This window comes from Dermochelys coriacea, chromosome 3, assembly GCF_009764565.3.
Source record: "Dermochelys coriacea isolate rDerCor1 chromosome 3, rDerCor1.pri.v4, whole genome shotgun sequence".
NCBI lineage: Eukaryota > Metazoa > Chordata > Testudines > Dermochelyidae > Dermochelys > Dermochelys coriacea.
The window spans coordinates 140145121-140162705 of record NC_050070.1 but is presented as its reverse complement, the minus strand read 5'-3'; the positions used below and the strand labels follow the sequence as shown (position 1 = coordinate 140162705).

General features: G+C 36.6%; 1 protein-coding gene across 7 annotated transcripts in view; it reads left to right on the top strand.

Annotated features, from left to right (window-relative positions):
• Nucleotides 1–17585, top strand: part of RGS7 (regulator of G protein signaling 7) — a 442164-nt gene that overhangs the window by 202718 nt on the left and 221861 nt on the right. For all 7 annotated transcript variants that reach the window (XM_043511436.1, XM_038397461.2, XM_043511440.1 and 4 more), the window contains exon 3: nucleotides 9946–10042. In XM_043511436.1, the coding sequence (XP_043367371.1) occupies nucleotides 9946–10042 (97 nt within the window). The remainder of the gene's footprint in view (nucleotides 1–9945; nucleotides 10043–17585) is intronic.

Here is a 17585-nt window from a genome sequence, read left to right as displayed (position 1 = left end):
GTGTTTCCCCCAGTCTTGCCGCATATCAGTAATGCATTGATCTTGAAATAATCAAGAATAATATTACTAAAATAAAGTTCTAGCAAATATAACTAAGTAAATTTAATTGCATTTCTCAAGCTATTTAGAATCTTAGGGGTAGATTCATAAAAGGACTTAGGCACTTAAACCCCAAAATCAGGCCCCACAGGGAGTTATAAACCCTACCCCTCACAGCTGTTTCTGGACCATGTTGGAGCCTAAAATAGATTAGCAGCTAAAATTTTGCAGTAAAAGTTTTCTAGACACCTACATTTCTGCCTGTGCACATGGGCAGTGCAGCCCCACGTCAGATATTCAGCTGCCTAAGCCTCAGAGTGAATGCTGGATCCATGGGTGATTTATTATTTTCCATGTCTTTATCTGTGAGGCACATACCTATTGTGTGGCTGAAACTACATAAAATCTGATGTATGTTTGAAACTCCTTGTTTAAAACTCAAGGCACTGAATACTTTCGCTTCTGAAGGTTGACCACCTGCTGCTGTGTTTCAGCTAAAAACTGTATAAGGTAATAAAGAAAATGTTTTGGTGAGTTGTTCTGTGAATTTTGCTTGTTATATGTATGTATGTATTCTGAGTCTAGCTGTTCTGTTAAAACCCATATTTTACTTTAACTGTTTTTTAAAACAAAAAAACATTTGAAAAATGATTACACAAATAATTGCACTGTTGTTTCTGCTCTAATTCCACAAGCACTTGATGGTATCAGTTTTGCATGCAGCTAACTGTATACTCAAGATAGATTCAAAGTTCAAAGAGGATATTTATGTGCAAGAGAATTATCTAGTATGTGGCATAATTCTTTAAGTGTTTTGCCCCGAGTTGTAGGAAAGCTTTTTCTAAAACATGTTACATTTTTCAATTGTTGCTTTTTTGAGATGATATAGGATTAATGCCGAATGACATATTCCATTTGCAGCACGTGAGCATGAGAATTGAATGGAACAATGATGTATATATATATTTTTAAATGGAACATATTTATCTCTTAAATGGACTAAAAATCAGGATAGCATTGAGAGCTTTTAGACTACATTCATGGATGTGTTGATCATGTTATAGTAAGACCACAAAAACATTTTGAGAGGGGTAGATCAAACAGCTTCATGGGACTAAATCAGGATGCCTGGATAGTCTCCATCCAAGAATATTAAAGGACCTGACACATGAAATTGCAATCCCAAAACCAAGGTTATATGATGTATACATAATCTAAGGGGTCATACCCGGTGACTGGAGAATTGCTAATATAGTACCTATTTTTAAGGGGGGGGGGAACGTGTTCCAGAAAAGTACAGGCCCATTAGTTTGATCTCAGTTGTATGCGAGGTCTTGGAATAAATTTTGAATGAGAAAGTAATTCAGGACATAGAGGTAAATAGTAAATGGGATAAAGTACAAGAAGGTTTTACAAAAGACATCATGCCAGACCAACTCAATCTCTTTCTTTGAGAAGATAACTGATTACTTACACAAAGAGAATGCAGTAGATCTAATCTACCTGGATTTCCATAAGGCATTTAATACAATACCACATGGGAAATTGTGAGTTAAATTAGAGAAGATGGGGATTAATACAAGAACTGAAAGATGGATAAGGAACTGGTTAAAGGAAAGGCTAGAATGGGTCATACTGAAAGGTGAACTGTCAGGCTGGAGGGAGGTTACTAGAGGAGTTCCTCAGAAATTGGTCTTGGAACCAATCTTATTGAACATTTTCATTAATGACCTTGGCACAAAAACTGTGTGTGCTAATAAAATTTGCAGATAACACACAGTGGGGAAGTCTTGCCAATATGGAGGAGTTCCAGAATATCATATGTGAAGATCTGGAGGACCTTGAAAACAGGACCAATAGAAATGGGATGCAATTTAATAGTGCAAAGTGCAAAGTTATGTACTTAAGAACTAACAACAAGATTTTTTGCTATAAACTGGGGACTTATCAGTTGGAAGCGACAGAGAAGGAGAAAGACCTGGATGTATAGGTTGACCACAGGATGAGTGTGACCAACCAATATGATGTGGCCATGAAAAAATCTAATGCAGTCCTAGGATGCATCAGACAAGGTATTTCCAGTAGAGAGGGAAATGATGTTATTGCCATTATAAAAGGCATGGGTGAGACCTCATTTGGAATACAGTGTGAAAATCTGGCCTCCCATGTTTAAGAAAGATGAATTCAAACTGGAACAGGTGCAGAGAAGGGCTATTAGGATGATCAAAGGAATGGAGAACCTACCTTATGAGAGGAGACTGAAGGAGCTTGGCTTGTTAAGCGTAACCAAATGATGGCTGAGAGGAGATATGATTGCTCACTATTAACACATCAGTGAGATAAACACCAGGGAGGGAAAGGAGTTATTTAAATTCAGAGCCAATGTTGGCACAAGAACAAGTGGAAATAAACTGGCTATCAACAAGTTTTAGGATTGAAGTTAGATGAAGATTTCCAACCATCAGAGGTGTGAAGCTTTGGAACAACTTTCCATCAGGAGTCGTGGGGTAAAAAACCAAACTGGTTTCAAAACTGAGCGTGACAATTTTTTGAAAGGAATGGTCTGATGAAATAAACTACAATGGCATGTGGCCATCTGCAACAGCTAGTAGCAAATATCTGCAACAGCCAGAGATGGGACACTAAATGGGGAGGGCTCTGAGTTATTACAGAGAATAATTTCCCTGGTGTCTGTCTGGTGGGTCTAACTGATCTTCATATTTGGAGACAGGAAGGAATTTCCCCCGGGTCAGATTGGCAAAGACCCTGGGGATTTTTCACCTTCCTCTGCAGCTTGGGGCACTGGTCACTTACAGCTTTAAAAACTAGAGTAAATGGTGGATCCTCTGTAACTTGAAGTCTTTAAATCATGATTTGAGAACTTCAGTAACTCAGCCAGAGGTTCTGGGTCTGCTACAGGAGTGTGAGGTTCTGTGGCCTGCAATGTGCAAAGGTCAGACTATATGATCACGATGGTCCCTTCTGGCCTTAAAATCTATGAGCCTATGAAACTTATGAAATAACAGCCTATTTTTCATTTAATCAATGAGGCTTCTACCTGACAATCTTTCTCAGATTCTATAGATTCGGAGTTTGTGAGATTTCGTCCTCTGGCCGCTTTTCTTCATAGAGCTAATGGTATAGTAAGGGGACTAGAATTTGGACACTTGTCCACCTGTTGAAATTCTACAAAAGACTAAAATGGAAAGATCCCTTGAACACACAGATGTACTTGAGAATTGCAGGAGAATTAATTGTCTACAGAAATTCTTCAAAATGGTCATTAGGCTTGGAATAAAAAGATGTCTTTCATGCTTCATTATTAGGGCTGACTGGAAACTTTCTGAGGAAATGTTTTTCATTGGAAAATGGCACTTTGTTGAAACTGAAACTGTTTGTGGGAAAGGGTCTGTTATGACATACCTTCTGTTTTGAAAACAAATTGGAAAAAAAGTTTAAATTGATGGAACATCCCAATTTGACAATTTCAAAATGAAAAGTTTCACTTTTGCTTTGGAATAATGTTTCATTCAGAATCTTTAGCTAATTTATGCTAAAAAAAAGTTTTAAAAAAGAGAAAGAAATGTCTGGAAATTATCCATACAAAATGTTTTCATTATCTTGACCTGAAATTTTTTTGCAGATTATCAGTTAATTAAAATCTTCAAAATTTTTACTTTGCATCCTGATTCAGGCTGGGAAAAGTTTTCAAAATCTCAATCATTCTCATTTCAGAGTAGCAGCCATGTTAGTCTGTATTTGCAAAAAGAAAAGGAGTACTTGTGGCACCTTAGAGACTAACAAATTTATTTGAGCATAAGCTTTCATGAGCATCCGATAAAGTGAGCTGTAGCTCATGAAACTTATGCTCAAATAAATTTGTTAGTCTCTAAGGTGCCACAAGTCCTCCTTTTCTTTTTGCGAATAATTCTCATGGAACACTCATTCTACCATACTGTTGGCATAATTTTCTTTCCAAGTATAATTTTGGTAAGAGCAATAAAAAACAAACTCTTCCAGGAGTTCAATTTGAGTCAAGCATCTAGTACATTCTAATTACATATGTTTTCTTCAATGTCAAGATAAAAATGGCTTTCTTAGTTCTAGTTATAACAACTTTCATGTGTCACCTGCAGTGAACTGGATATAAGTCCCTATGTATTTAAATCTACAGTTTTTATTTCAAGCAAAAAACTGGTCTAGTTGAAAACCTGCAATCCCTAATCACTCAAGATAATGAGTGTTTTGATGTACTAATAACTGCAGGATTTCAGTAGAAATGCCCTTCTATACAACTCTCATTCAAAGGTCTCAAAGCAGTATGCAAGCATTAAAAGTTAAAACTAACCATTTGAATTAGGTGGAGGAAGCATTCCCTGCTAGAATGCATCTGTTTTTGTTTTACAGTGCACAACATAGCCCGGCAGGTTAGAGCAGGAAGTGAGCTACATTGTATTCAGTGGAAACTGTAGATGATATTTAGGAAGATAACACTAGTGGTGTTTCTGAATTTTTTGCCAGCATGACAGGTCTAACACCCTTTTTCTTAGGAAAGAGTTATGATATCTTGATAAATGCTTGGTTTTACATCTCATCCAAAAGGCAACACAGTGTCATGCAGATGCACACATTGGCTCAGCATCAGTAATCACTAGGATGGAAGAGAGTAACCTACTGAATGACCATTGTCCCATTCTACAACACCTACAATAGGTGTTCGTTAAAGATTTTTCATCCAAACATTGCATCAGCTCAGCTCTTCTGTGTCAGATCTGATGGGATCACAGCACAGCACAACACTGGTATGAATAAAGGCTAAAACTCTGACTTTAAGGATGTCTTTTGGTTTAAAATTGAACTATAAGTACCCTATTTCTCCATCTCGCTACATTAACACGTAGTGGTTAATCATTTCCATGAGAGTTCAAAGAGTGTGCTTTCATCTCATCCTTCCCCAAAAGAGTATGAAAAAGACATCCATTAAATTCTATCACAGCAGACAAGTAATTTAATCTCTATTTAATCTTGAAAGAGTACAAATGGCTCAGAAGCCCCTTCTCCCAGAGAACTTTGTAATTTTGGTAAAATTATGAATGACTCTTCTTACAGTACAGTAGTTAATACTACATTTGAACTATTGGTAACCAGACTGATTTTGAATATTCTGTGTAGTGTTTTCATTTGAGGCTCAGGGATTTAAATATTTCTGTTGCTTAGTAGCACAGAAGGGGTAGACATGCAGTGGAGAAAGGCCCCCCTTTTATGGTGTAGACACTGTAAACTGAGACTCTTCCCTGATTACCAAGGTCAGAATCTCTTACTAGTGTGGTTTCTCTTAGGGTTAAAGATGCTGTTTCCTGTTCCTTGAAAGAGGTCTGATGTTTACTTCAGTAAGATATGTAAGAAGGGAATAGATTGTGTATTGCATATACTCCCGCCCTACGTTTACATGGCTTAGTATTAGAGTTGGGCAAATTTTTTGTGTGTGGACAAATAACTTATTCACCAAAAAATGCAGTTTCAGGCCAACCAAAAGTATTTATGAACTTTACCTGAATTCGCCAAATAGTTTCATACAAAACAAAATTTTCAGGCTAGATTCACAAGGAAACTTAGGTGCCATTGTCTAAACAGCTTGATGAGGAGGTGGCGGCGGCACCCCCTGTCTCCTCCATAGCCAATAGTTAAGGTATTCACCCAGGACATGGGAGAGATAAGTTTGACTGTCTCCTTTGGCATGGGGACTTGAACTTGGTCTCCCACATCATAAATGAGGGGCCCTAGCCACCAGGCTGTAGAAGCTCTTTCTTGCTGACCTAATGATTATTCAGGTGTTTTATATGAAGTGGAACATCTTCAACAAGAGGGCCTGAGACCCTAGAATACACTCTAGCCTCGTGGTTAGGGCACTCACCCAGGAGAAGAGAGATCTGGGTTCAAGTCCCTGCTCCAGAGCAGGGATTCAAACTTGCATGACCTACATCTCAAGTAAGTGTCCTAACCTTTAGGCTATCTGTTATAAGAAGAGGGGGAAACTGCACTACAACTATCTTGTCCTCTGTTTTTCTGAACCTAGCCCTTTATTTTCTTTGCTTTTATTATTCTTAAAGGGGGTTAAAATACTCAGAAACTAAATGTTCTGTTCAGTGCAAAACATGTTTTTGTTGACTTTCCCAATCTGTGTGTGTGCATGTGCATGCTTGTGACTGCCAGTGAACTGAAATATCAATTATTCATCTACCTCTACACAGTACAAATAAAAGGTGGCTATTGCTTCCTTAATGTAAGCACAGTTGGGTCTCTGTACATCTATGTCCATTCATCTTCTGTCATGGCCTCTGCTTGTCTCAACCCTCACACTTTCAATTTTTTCATAAATTCATAAAGAGCAAGACCAGAGGAAAATGGGAAGGAGAAAATATATAATATGTAGTGCCACCCTCACTGAGATTTAATGTTATTGGAAACCAAACCAAAACACTATATACATGTTTGATCTTGTAATAGTTATTATAAAAGATTTTTTTTAAAGTTCTTTTAGAAGTTGAAAAGCCTCAAGTACAATGAGTGTGGCCATCAGTATGTAGATAGATTTTGCTTCAAATATGGGGACCAAGTTTGCATCCCATACACAGAAAAAACTTTGCCTGACCTCTGGGACTTTTGCCTGAATATGGAGTGCTGCTTTTGGACCTATTTCCCTCAAATATAGATTTCCAAGTTGGGAGATGGAAGCAAGGGGGAGACCGATAACAATATGTTCATAGATACATGGTGTGAATTGCTCTTTTCCAAATTGCTGGATATTTTCTCCCTTACATGTAATGTGACTAGGTATTTCAATGTTACCTTGTCTGCCATTCCATCTTACTGTGACAAATGTTTACTGTATTGAACACCACCTCTGGAAAGGTCAGAACCTGAGAACTCATCGCCACAGCTTTTGTTTTTTGGTTTTTTTTTAAATAAAGGTTAAGACTAATAAATCCCAATGCATTGTCAAAGCTAGTCTTGTTTAAACAGATAAGCAGATAATAAAAAGAAAAGGAGTACTTGTGGCACCTTAGAGACTAACGAATTTATTAGAGCATAAGCTTTCGTGAGCTACAGCTCACTTCATCTGATGCATTTGGTGGAAAAAACAGAGGGGAGATTGATATACAAACACAGAGAACATGAAACAATGGGTTTATCATACACACTGTAAGGAGAGTGATCACTTAAGATAAGCCATCACCAGCGGGGGGGGGGGGGGGGGGGGGAGGAAAACCTTTCATGGTGACAAGCAAGGTAGGCTATTTCCAGCAGTTAACAAGAATATCTGAGGAACAGTGGGGGGTGGGGTGGGGGGGAGGGAGAAATACCATGGGGAAATAGTTTTACTTTGTGTAATGACTCATCCATTCCCAGCAAGAAGCTACTACATAGGCAAGACAAAGCAGCTTATACTTTACTTTTCACCATCAAGTCAGATGACTGAGCAGCAAACTGTGACACATCAGGAAGGCAAGCTACTATGTCAAACGGCAGCTTGTGTTTCCCAGATTAGATTTCTCAATCAAAATTAGAAGAGGATTTATTTTTATCTCCCTAATTAAGATGTTCTATCTTTTGTATTGTTTGAGTCAATGTTGATGACTAATTGAGGAGAAATGCCTTGAGGACTGTTTCCCAAATATAATTAAATGAGGACATAATGTTTTGCAATGGAAGAGATTATACATTTGCTGAATTTAAAACAGGCAAAACGGGGGAAAAAAGACTTAAACACACTCTGAATTGAGCTATGTACTGAGATATATTGAATTAGATGTTTTGGAGACTTAAATCCGAGCATTTTCTTCTACTTTTCATTCTGAGATCTTATGTATAATATTGCACAGTGATTGTCTAAAAAAAATTCATTTTTGTGCTGTTTTTGTGAGATGAGACAAGTTAGGTTTTCTAATCCAACTAAACACATGCACGAAACCCCAGCTCTGTTGTAACTTATTAGGAGGCAGGTGTTCTGTTATACCTAGTTTCAGAACATCCAAACTCACTTAGACTATAATCAATGCATACTGATTAAGTCAGTCAGTCCATAATGCTGGTATTTACAGCTTCAGCAAGGTTTTGTACAGGGGATCTTCATTTCTGAACTTGAAGTGTAACAACACATTGCAGAGTCCTCTGAGGCAGATTCAATAGAACCAACCAAATTCTGCTGTAGTTGTCCTAGTTACTTCAGTGGGAGACCTTTGTACCCATGGTCGGAAATGGATCTTTAATCTGAAATGAAAATCTTATGCTAAAGCTGACAGACATTTTTTTTCATTCAGGATTGTCATTGAGGTTAACAGTAACCTTCCCATTAACTTCAATAAAGGCAGGGTTTTCTTTATTCTTTAGATAGTAAATGCAGGGTCAGATTCCAACTCTCAGGTGATTTGTCACACTATTTCAGTTTCCTTAATCAGTTCTTAATATCCAATTTTAGTTTAAAGAATGTGTATCCAAAGATCATGCATTGGCTTCATTTATTCTTCTAAATATAGTGAACATCTCCGTTCCTTGGAGTTACATTTTAAGTAACCTGAAGTTGTAAGCATTATTTTTAGTCTTCCATATTGTGCTGTGTACTTCACACACAAGATATACATTGTAAGTTAACATATGTTTGCCTATACAGCTGAACCTATGTGCTCTTAACTGAGTTGTCCATATATAATCCACGTGCGTTTGCAGTAAATGGGTCTCCAAGTATTCTCTGTAATCAAAAATTTTAAAATGTTCTTTAACATAGAGAACCAAGAATTTTCCATGGAGCTTGGATTCTATTACTAATGAAGATGAAGGAATGTACAGGGGTAAAATCATTATTAGTTGGATTATTTCATTTGTATATTTTTAAAATATATACAGAGAGAATTTGTCTAACTTGTATTTCTTTATTAATGTTTACTATATATCAGGATAAAATTTAGGATATCTTATTCCATATATAATATATCCACTAATTAGCCTGTCAGGATTTTGGTCATGAGTCCCTGATAAGAGGGCTTGCTAATGCTTTCATTTGTAGCCAACAGAAGTTTGGTTTTGGCTTGAATTAGAACAAGTGCAGGCCCAGTTGGCTTGTAAAGTCTAGTCAGGCATAAATTAGCTAATACAATAAAAGTACCCAAAATAATAATACAGAAAGGCTGAAGACTTCTCCTGGTAGCTGGTTGGCCAAGAAAACAACCCGCATTTCTGGCTGTACTGTCTCAGTGGGAGGCAAATGCCACCATGAACATTTGTCCTTTCTTTCTCTTCATCTCAAGAAAGAAGTGGGAATATAGGCTGCTATTGACTTAAAGGCTTCATTTTAGTTGCAAATAGCCTTTTTGATACAGTCCTCAATCACCAAAAAGACTGCATGGGTCTTTTCATGCAAGAAAGTGAGAACTCATAACTTCCATTTAAGTCAGGGACTGGGGCTTTTGAATGGAGGAAAAAGCTTTTACAACATCTAAACCACTTATGAATGACACTATCACAGACACCATTTTGGAATCTTTTGGGAGAGGGGGGAATTTTGATAGCTGCTTTAGATGCTCTAAAAGCTACTGTTTTCTTTTATATTGGATAATATTAATAACATTAATAGAATGTGAGACTCTGTCTCTAATCATGGTTGTAATCTCTTTAGAATGAAATCTCCCTGCTATGCCTCAGCATTCCTCTCTCAAGTATTGTTGGAGCACAAACTCTCATTTCATTAATGTTGTTTTTGTGGTTTATTATCCTCTTGAAATAAAAAGTGAAAATATTGGGGAAAAAAGTCAAATAAAGGCCTTCATTTCTGAGAGGCTGAATTAAGGTTTTCAGAGAATAGATTTCTGCTAGGAAATAATGCTGTTTTTATTTTTTCTTTATATTCAGATGGAAGATGTCATAGCACGGATGCAGGATGAGAAAAATGGGATTTCTATTCGTACAGTCAAAAGTTTTCTTTCCAAGATTCCTAGTGTCTTTTCTGGTAAGCTTCAAAGTGAATTTCGTACTGTTCAAAGCACTGGTGGTGCAACAGGGTTCTTGGACACCAGTCATGTACTTTACCTGAGTATTCTAAGAAATCCACATCGTCATCTGATCTGGGAAAGAATTGACTATATTATGAATCCACTGAAAACTGGACTTCTTGGGAAAAGGGTGTGTTTCTGCTATGCGTTGCAAGGAATTTACTCAAAGGCTTTTCTAGATAGTCCAGTAAATTAAGCAATGGCAAAACTAGATTTACTGCAGGGAAAGGCAATTATAGGTAGGTGGCAATATTTTTAATGCACCACATTTTCATTTCAAACTAATTTGTAAATCTGTTTTTAGGCTACAGGTGCACTGAGTTTGGTTCTCTATGTAATCCAGTATCTTAACATAAGAACTGGCATATCAGCAGCATCAAAGGAAGGTGAATCTTCCATCCCACAATGCCGTGTGTGTTGTAGTACCATACATGAAAATTATTTACTGACTCCCACAGAAAATCAACTTATGATCAGAAGCATGAGGGTTGCAGTCCCTTGTTTCAGTCTAGTGGTACAGCTGCAAATGTATCTGTCTTATTTGTTCATATATGTAATCAATATCATTATTTACATTTTTAAAAATATATTAACTACTTGTACCTTGTGGATATTTATCACTAAATTACTGACACCAATTTACATTTATCAGTGTCTGCCCAACAGAGGTGAATTCTGGAAAAAACAAAGGTTGAGGCTAGGATTGAGCTGTACCATGAAAGCTTTCACAGCATCTGCCCCCTTCATAGATGATCCTAATGAATGTTGTTAGTGTTTCTCTTTCATAAGTGCAAAAATCCACTCCATTTTTTTAAAATTGACTAGTAAAATTCTTTGTTTCCATTCATGCTATCAAATGAGTGTAAAATTACTTTAAAGTAGATCTTGGTTCAAACCTATACTTCAGATACACTGTAACATGGCTAATAACTGCATAGGTTCTGTAGTGGAGAAGTGCATCCATCACATAAAATATTTGCAGAAATTTGCATCATGTAGAGCAGCACAAAATGTTCTATATACCTTAATATATAACTTCTGGGATTTCTTTTGAACAGTGAAAACGAGGAGTGCAGCCAAAGATATTTCCTAAGAATGATAAAAACCATTCAGGGTTTAAAAAAGAAAAAATAGCATACAAATAATGGCCTCTGAGAAGTGGACCTTTTTCTCCCATAAGTATTTAGAGTGTGGGGTTCCCAGGAATGGATTCATCTTAATTACCTTCTCTGTCTTTGTTTGACTGCTGTGGGTCCAGACTTATGTCTACAGTTTGCTTATAGGAGACATTATTTCCAAAAGTATTTTTTTTTACTTGTAAAGAAATGGTCAATCATACTTGTGAAAGTTATATTAAAATAAGATACCTTTTCATCAATAGCACAGGTTCCAGTGGAAATAACAGCAACTCCTATGAAGGAGGTTTGTTCATTTACACAAGTTCATCTTAATTTTTTGTCTTAAAACTATAAGAATCAGAGTTTATTGTTCCTCCTCCAAATCCTCTCTACCCATATTATTCCAGTAACTTTCACTATCCAATATTAACCTCCATCCCAAACATATTATATTTTTCCCGCTGTTCAAAGTATCCTCATTTCTGTGGATGCAAATGACTGAACACATGAACATATAATTAAGTTGGTAACCCCACTGTTCCTCAGAGATTCTTGTCAACTGCTGGAAATGGCCCACCTTGATTATCACTACAAAAGGTTTCCCCCCCTCACCCCCTGCTCTCCTGCTGGTAATAGCTCATCTTAAGTGATAACTCTCATTACATTGTGTATGGTAACACCCATTGTTTCATGTTCTCTCTCTATATAAATATCCCCACTGTATTTTCTACTGAATGCATCTGATGAAGTGAGCTGTAGGTCACGAAAGCTTATGCTCAAATAAATTTGTTAGTCTCTAAGGTGCCACAAGTACTCCTTTTCTTCTTAAAAGTAAAGTTTCATGTTTCATGGACTCCCCACTACTGGATGGCATCAGCACTGCTTGACTTTGTGCTAGGCCCTTTCTTGCTGACAGTAATTCTTAAGTGAATGGGTTAAGAGTTCATGTTTATGGAGCAGGAGTATCTCAGCTCTGCCATAATGATCTACCAATTATGAAGTTCTAGGTGGCCACAGATTTGTTAAATTATAATGTTGTACAGGCTATGTTGACTGCTACTCCCAACAAAAGTATCCATTTATTAATTCAGCATTAAAGTGGAGAAAATTCATTAATTTCAAAAAATGTGAAAGTTAATGGGTTGCTTTATAGCTAAATGTGAGTGTGGAGTTGTCTATCAGGAAATGGTCTGGCCAATGGGAAGATGTTAAAATGATGAGCGTATAGGTGTCATTTGACATGAGGTTGGCTGCAAGACAATATTTGGACTCACTGAGGGCTGTGAAGTTATTGGACAAGATCATGAAATACTGTCATTGTGTTCTGGTATCATTAACAGATCACAGAGCCAATTCTAGGGTATTCATTTAATGAACAAACCTTAACAAATGTAATCTTGTCCCAGGCCCACAGTCTCTCAAACAAAAATTTTTGCTGCTGTAGGCAATCATCTGTCCTTCATGTTATAACAGATCTGTCCCCCTTGAAGGAATCCCACAGTTTGATACAAAACAGTGAATGAATGTAAAATACTTTCAAGCCAGGATTCTTCACTCAGAATTGTGTTGGAGTTCTAGAGCTGTTTTGCACAAGTGTTGCATAACTTTGCAAGGTGCAAGCTGGGGAGAATTGGGCCCAGAGTTTTCTGTTACATAATCTGTTAAAACTAAGAACCATCATATTTTAGTAGGCAAATACTTATTTAATAAATATGTTTTAACTTTGGGAATGGGCAGGGTATTTAAATATTTCATATATTTAATGGAATAAATTCAGATTTCACAGTAAAATTGACATACAATATGATGGGTTCTCTTTCTAGTTGTCCTATTTACAATTGGACAGCAAGTGGCAGAGTTAATGGTACTATGGGGACCTTCATTCTGAATGTGTGGGTTAAAGTAAAAAAGTTCCATTTATACCAAACAGTATACTTGCTCTGAATGTCCCTGTATAAGAAGTTTGACTTTATGTGAAATGAAGAATTATCCTAAAATGATTTTTATATTATTGTCATAATTGAATAAGACAACTTGTCATTCATTTGACATTTTAAAGTACGGTGTATGGCTGTTTAGTTCACAAAAGGAAAGATGATTGTAAAACTATATTTTGACATGCACAGAATGAAAAAATTAGGATTTAGCCATAAAATCCTGATTACCATTTTGGATTTTCTAAAATCCATGCATCAGGTTTTCACAGCAACACTTGCCCACATTCTCACATTGCATAGGTGTTTAAAAACCAACATACTAAGAAGCTTGCAAACCTCTCAAACTGGTCAGTGACACTTTGCTAAAAGAAGAAATTGAAAATTGTCACTACAAAGAAGATTTCACAGCTTTTCTTGGAGTCTTTAAATAATCTTCTAAACTTCATTATGAATTGAAGCTGTAAAAATAGAAAACAAATTCTGGAATACAGTCCAGAATGATGGTCACAATGTAATGGAGGAAGGTTTTTCAACTGACTTATTATAAAGACAGGTTAGATCTGTTGGTCTACCACAGTTAGGCCCAGATAGTGCAAACACTTACACCCATGCTTAACTTTATTCATAAGAGCATTCCCATTGAAGCCAATTAAACTACTCACTTACGTAAAGTTAAGCAAGTGCAATCTTGTTTGCAGGATTAAGTCCTTAAGTGATAACATTACAGTTATGCTATCAAAATGCAAGAATGAGTTTTTCATTTTCGTGTACTTGTATTGCATATTACTGATCATGACAACACCAAGTGAAATATTACTTTAAATAGCATTCTCTTTTATTTAGAATAATGTCAAATAACTGATTATAGCCACTTAATGTTTTTAAAAGCATTACAGTTTAGCAAAATTCCAAATCAAGAATTGTATCTGCATTTGATTTTTTATATAGAATGTTGTGTTTGTAGCTTGTCATTTTTGTATAGGCAATCCTTTAAGATTTTTACACAAACAACATCTGTGCTACTAAATATCTCAAATGAAGGGGACTTCTTAATGTATAATAATTACAAATGGCTGTGATAATAAAACATCAAATGCAGGATTATATCAGCATGTAAATTTTGCACAAAAGGACAATTAGCGAACATTACATTCATGTGCTCATATAGAACAAGCACATAGTGTGTGTGGGGGGGAGGGCTGACATCAAATCATTATTTAATTATGCACAAAACCATTGTTTTTGTTGCATTTTTTTTGGTCTTTTTTAAGTGCAAATTTGTTATATTATCTCACAGGATCTGTTTTAAAACAGATTTTTTCAAATAATTTGAAAACAAAGAATGTGAAAATATAGACTATATATACATTTACACTCTGTGTGTGTGTGTGTGTGTGTGTGATATTATATACTTAAGGGCCATATGCATGTGTGGTGTAACTTTACTGAAGTCAATGGAGTTAAACCACAGCTGAATTTGGTCCATGGATTCCAAAGTATTTAATTCCATTATGTCCTAGTTTTGTGAAGAAATCTGTTCCCGGGCTAAAACCTTGTTTGCCAAGATTCAGTCCACAAATTTTTAACAGCCAATTATAAACCTCTGAAAACACAAATATATAACAGCAATGCTGGCCAGTGTATAGGGACTCATCTGCACATAACCTCTATTAACATTAATGGGAAGACGCACATGGTGTGTTCTTCTGAATCAAGATGAAACTGTACTTCTTATTATGCAAATAACAACCACCGTTAACAATTTAATACATTATAGAATGAGTGAGAGAAATGATTGGGCAAATTATGCATACTTGTATCCAAATACTGAAGAGGAATAAAAGCATTCTAAAAATAGCATACTTGGCAAATTCCTACTGGGACCCAGGCTGAAAGAATTACAGGAAGTTTGCCTCAGGACATTGCTTTCTCTAACATTTTACTCATGCTACCCACTAACCATTAGTGGTCACATTATGCTGATCAGCCAAATGATTGAGGTGCATTTTGATAGCCTTGTGAGAAACAGCGGTAAAAATCACATGCCTAAAAAATCCACTATCTGCGTTGTACTGTGATACTGTCATATCTCACGCTAAGTGGGATCAGACTAGTACTTGGGTGTAAGGCCACGGCGCTGCAGTAAGTGGTGCTTGTGGTCATTAAACATCCTATAGCACATCTAGCAAGAGCAGTGATCCTGGCCAGCTTCCAACTCGGGTAATTGCTGTTTATTCTGTCTATCTAATTATCCCCCTGTAGTTTCCACTGGATGTTATTTTTCTTTCCCTATCTTAAAATGTTAGTATGCTGTTAAACAATTGCCCAGTGAGGTTGCTGATGGTAGTTTTTATAGTTTCATATATTGATATTGTTAAATTTACATAGCTTTTTGGGTTTGAGGATAAAAAGATACAGATATTTTGTACTCTCTACAAGAAGAGGCTGTTTTTTTATTTTAACAGATAATTTCCAGTCTTCTTTCTTCTTATTCAAATACATGGCAGTTTTAAAGTTTATTTTATACACCTGTCCTAAGATGTATTTCTCCGTGCCAGATAAGACCCTTATTCAAGATTATTTTCCACATTATTTGAGAACTAGGTAATTTTCTGATGAGATCTTCTGCCTCTAGTAGCAGCTCAGGAATGATAGTGTCTTTCTCAGAAGCATGAGAATAGGGTAAAATCTGTCTTCCAGGCAAAGTCCACACCTCTCAATTGCTAGATTGCCTTTGAAATCAATGGTGGGTTTTTTTCTGATTTAAAAAACCCCTCAGAATTTTCCTCCTGCTCATGTTTAAAAGAAAAAAAAACAGAACTGCTCTTTCAGTGATTACATGGATTGCCCCATGTGCTCTGCAGCAAATTGGGCCAAAGTTCTGAAGCAACGTCCCCCTGGCTTCTCTGGAACTGCTTTACGGAATTCTGCAGCAAACTGGAAATTCTGCAGCCGGAGCAACCAGATTTTAAGAATGAAGGTGTTTAATGCACTAAATGTGAAAATGAGCAGTACAAGAAGGATAGAATCCTTGTGTCATTCTGGATTTCCAATATATTTATTGTTTGCTGTACCCAATCTGAAATTGTAATTTGCTGCTAAAATGTAGAAACTATTCAGAAAATGCTTCCTTTAAAGTTGTGCATCATTACACAGTTTTCATTCACAAATGGACAGCTCCTTTCAAATGCCTTTGTAGTAAATTTGACATATACTATTGCTTGTGGCCTTTTGTTGACCTACAACCAGATAAACCATGTAAAATAGGCTCTTTGGGGCAGAGATTTGCCTTTTTATCATGTTTGTATAGTGTCTAACATGCTGTAAAAATATTAGGTGTAGTACCTCATTCGAATCTTGAGAATTTCATAATCATCAACACTTACTCTTAAAAATGTCTGTATCCAGACACAACAAAAGGCGGTATTCAGTTTTGTAACTAATCGGCTAGTGAATGTATGTATGGATCATTGCCCACTGCTGGATGGAAGTAGAACTGCCAGATCATGTCATTGGTCCATTGCTAACAGCTCATGGAAATTTCCCCAAATCTCTTGAGGGGACTACAGGAGTGTCTGGCGTATTTGACCTCTTCCCTTCCAGTTTGCTATTCAGGGTCTACACAAAGAAATGTCAAAATAATGGGGAAGATGACAGGAATGGAGCAATAATATGTAGAACAGTGGATTGAAAAGCAATGAGAGATTCCTAATTTCAATTAAAATAGGTAACTTTATTTTAAAAAGTATATAGAAAACAGAAACAATTTATCTGATAGGTTAATCATATATGTATATAAAATGTGTTCGTGTATACATCTTTCTGTGTATCCCTCTTAACACACCCAGCCTTCTTTACAGTGCCTATCTGCATCACTGATGCACACTGCTCAGCAGCACCTGGTTTGTAGTAACTAAGCAGCTGGTCAAAGCAACAAATATGGTAAGGGATAATAGAACCTTTTATATAAGTGTATATAGAGCACATTCCTAATGCATGAACTTCCTGTGGTCATACATTAATGTCTCATGGCACTCTGGGTTCCACAAAGACACAAAGTGGTGAGGAGACACATGCTGGCCTGCACCAAGCACTTAAGGTTTCCCAAAGCCTTTTTGCAGAGAAAGATGCTAGCCTGCTTGCCAACGTCCAGTTCGTATAGGGAGTCCACATTGTAATGAAGGACATTCTAGTTGACATGTGTGTTGTCCAGCTCCCATAGTTTTTAATGTGCTAATATGTTCCACACCTCAGACCTCTGGGAAATCTGAGGGTTATGCTGTAAAATACATGATTGATATCACACATTTGTTACCAGTTCCCATATTATGGTGCAATGCTGTGTATACTTTGTACAGGGCCTGTGTACTTTGACTGATAATTTAGGGCATCTAGTATAATATGGCACATATCCGTTCAAGTTCCTCTGTAGAGTATGTTACTGG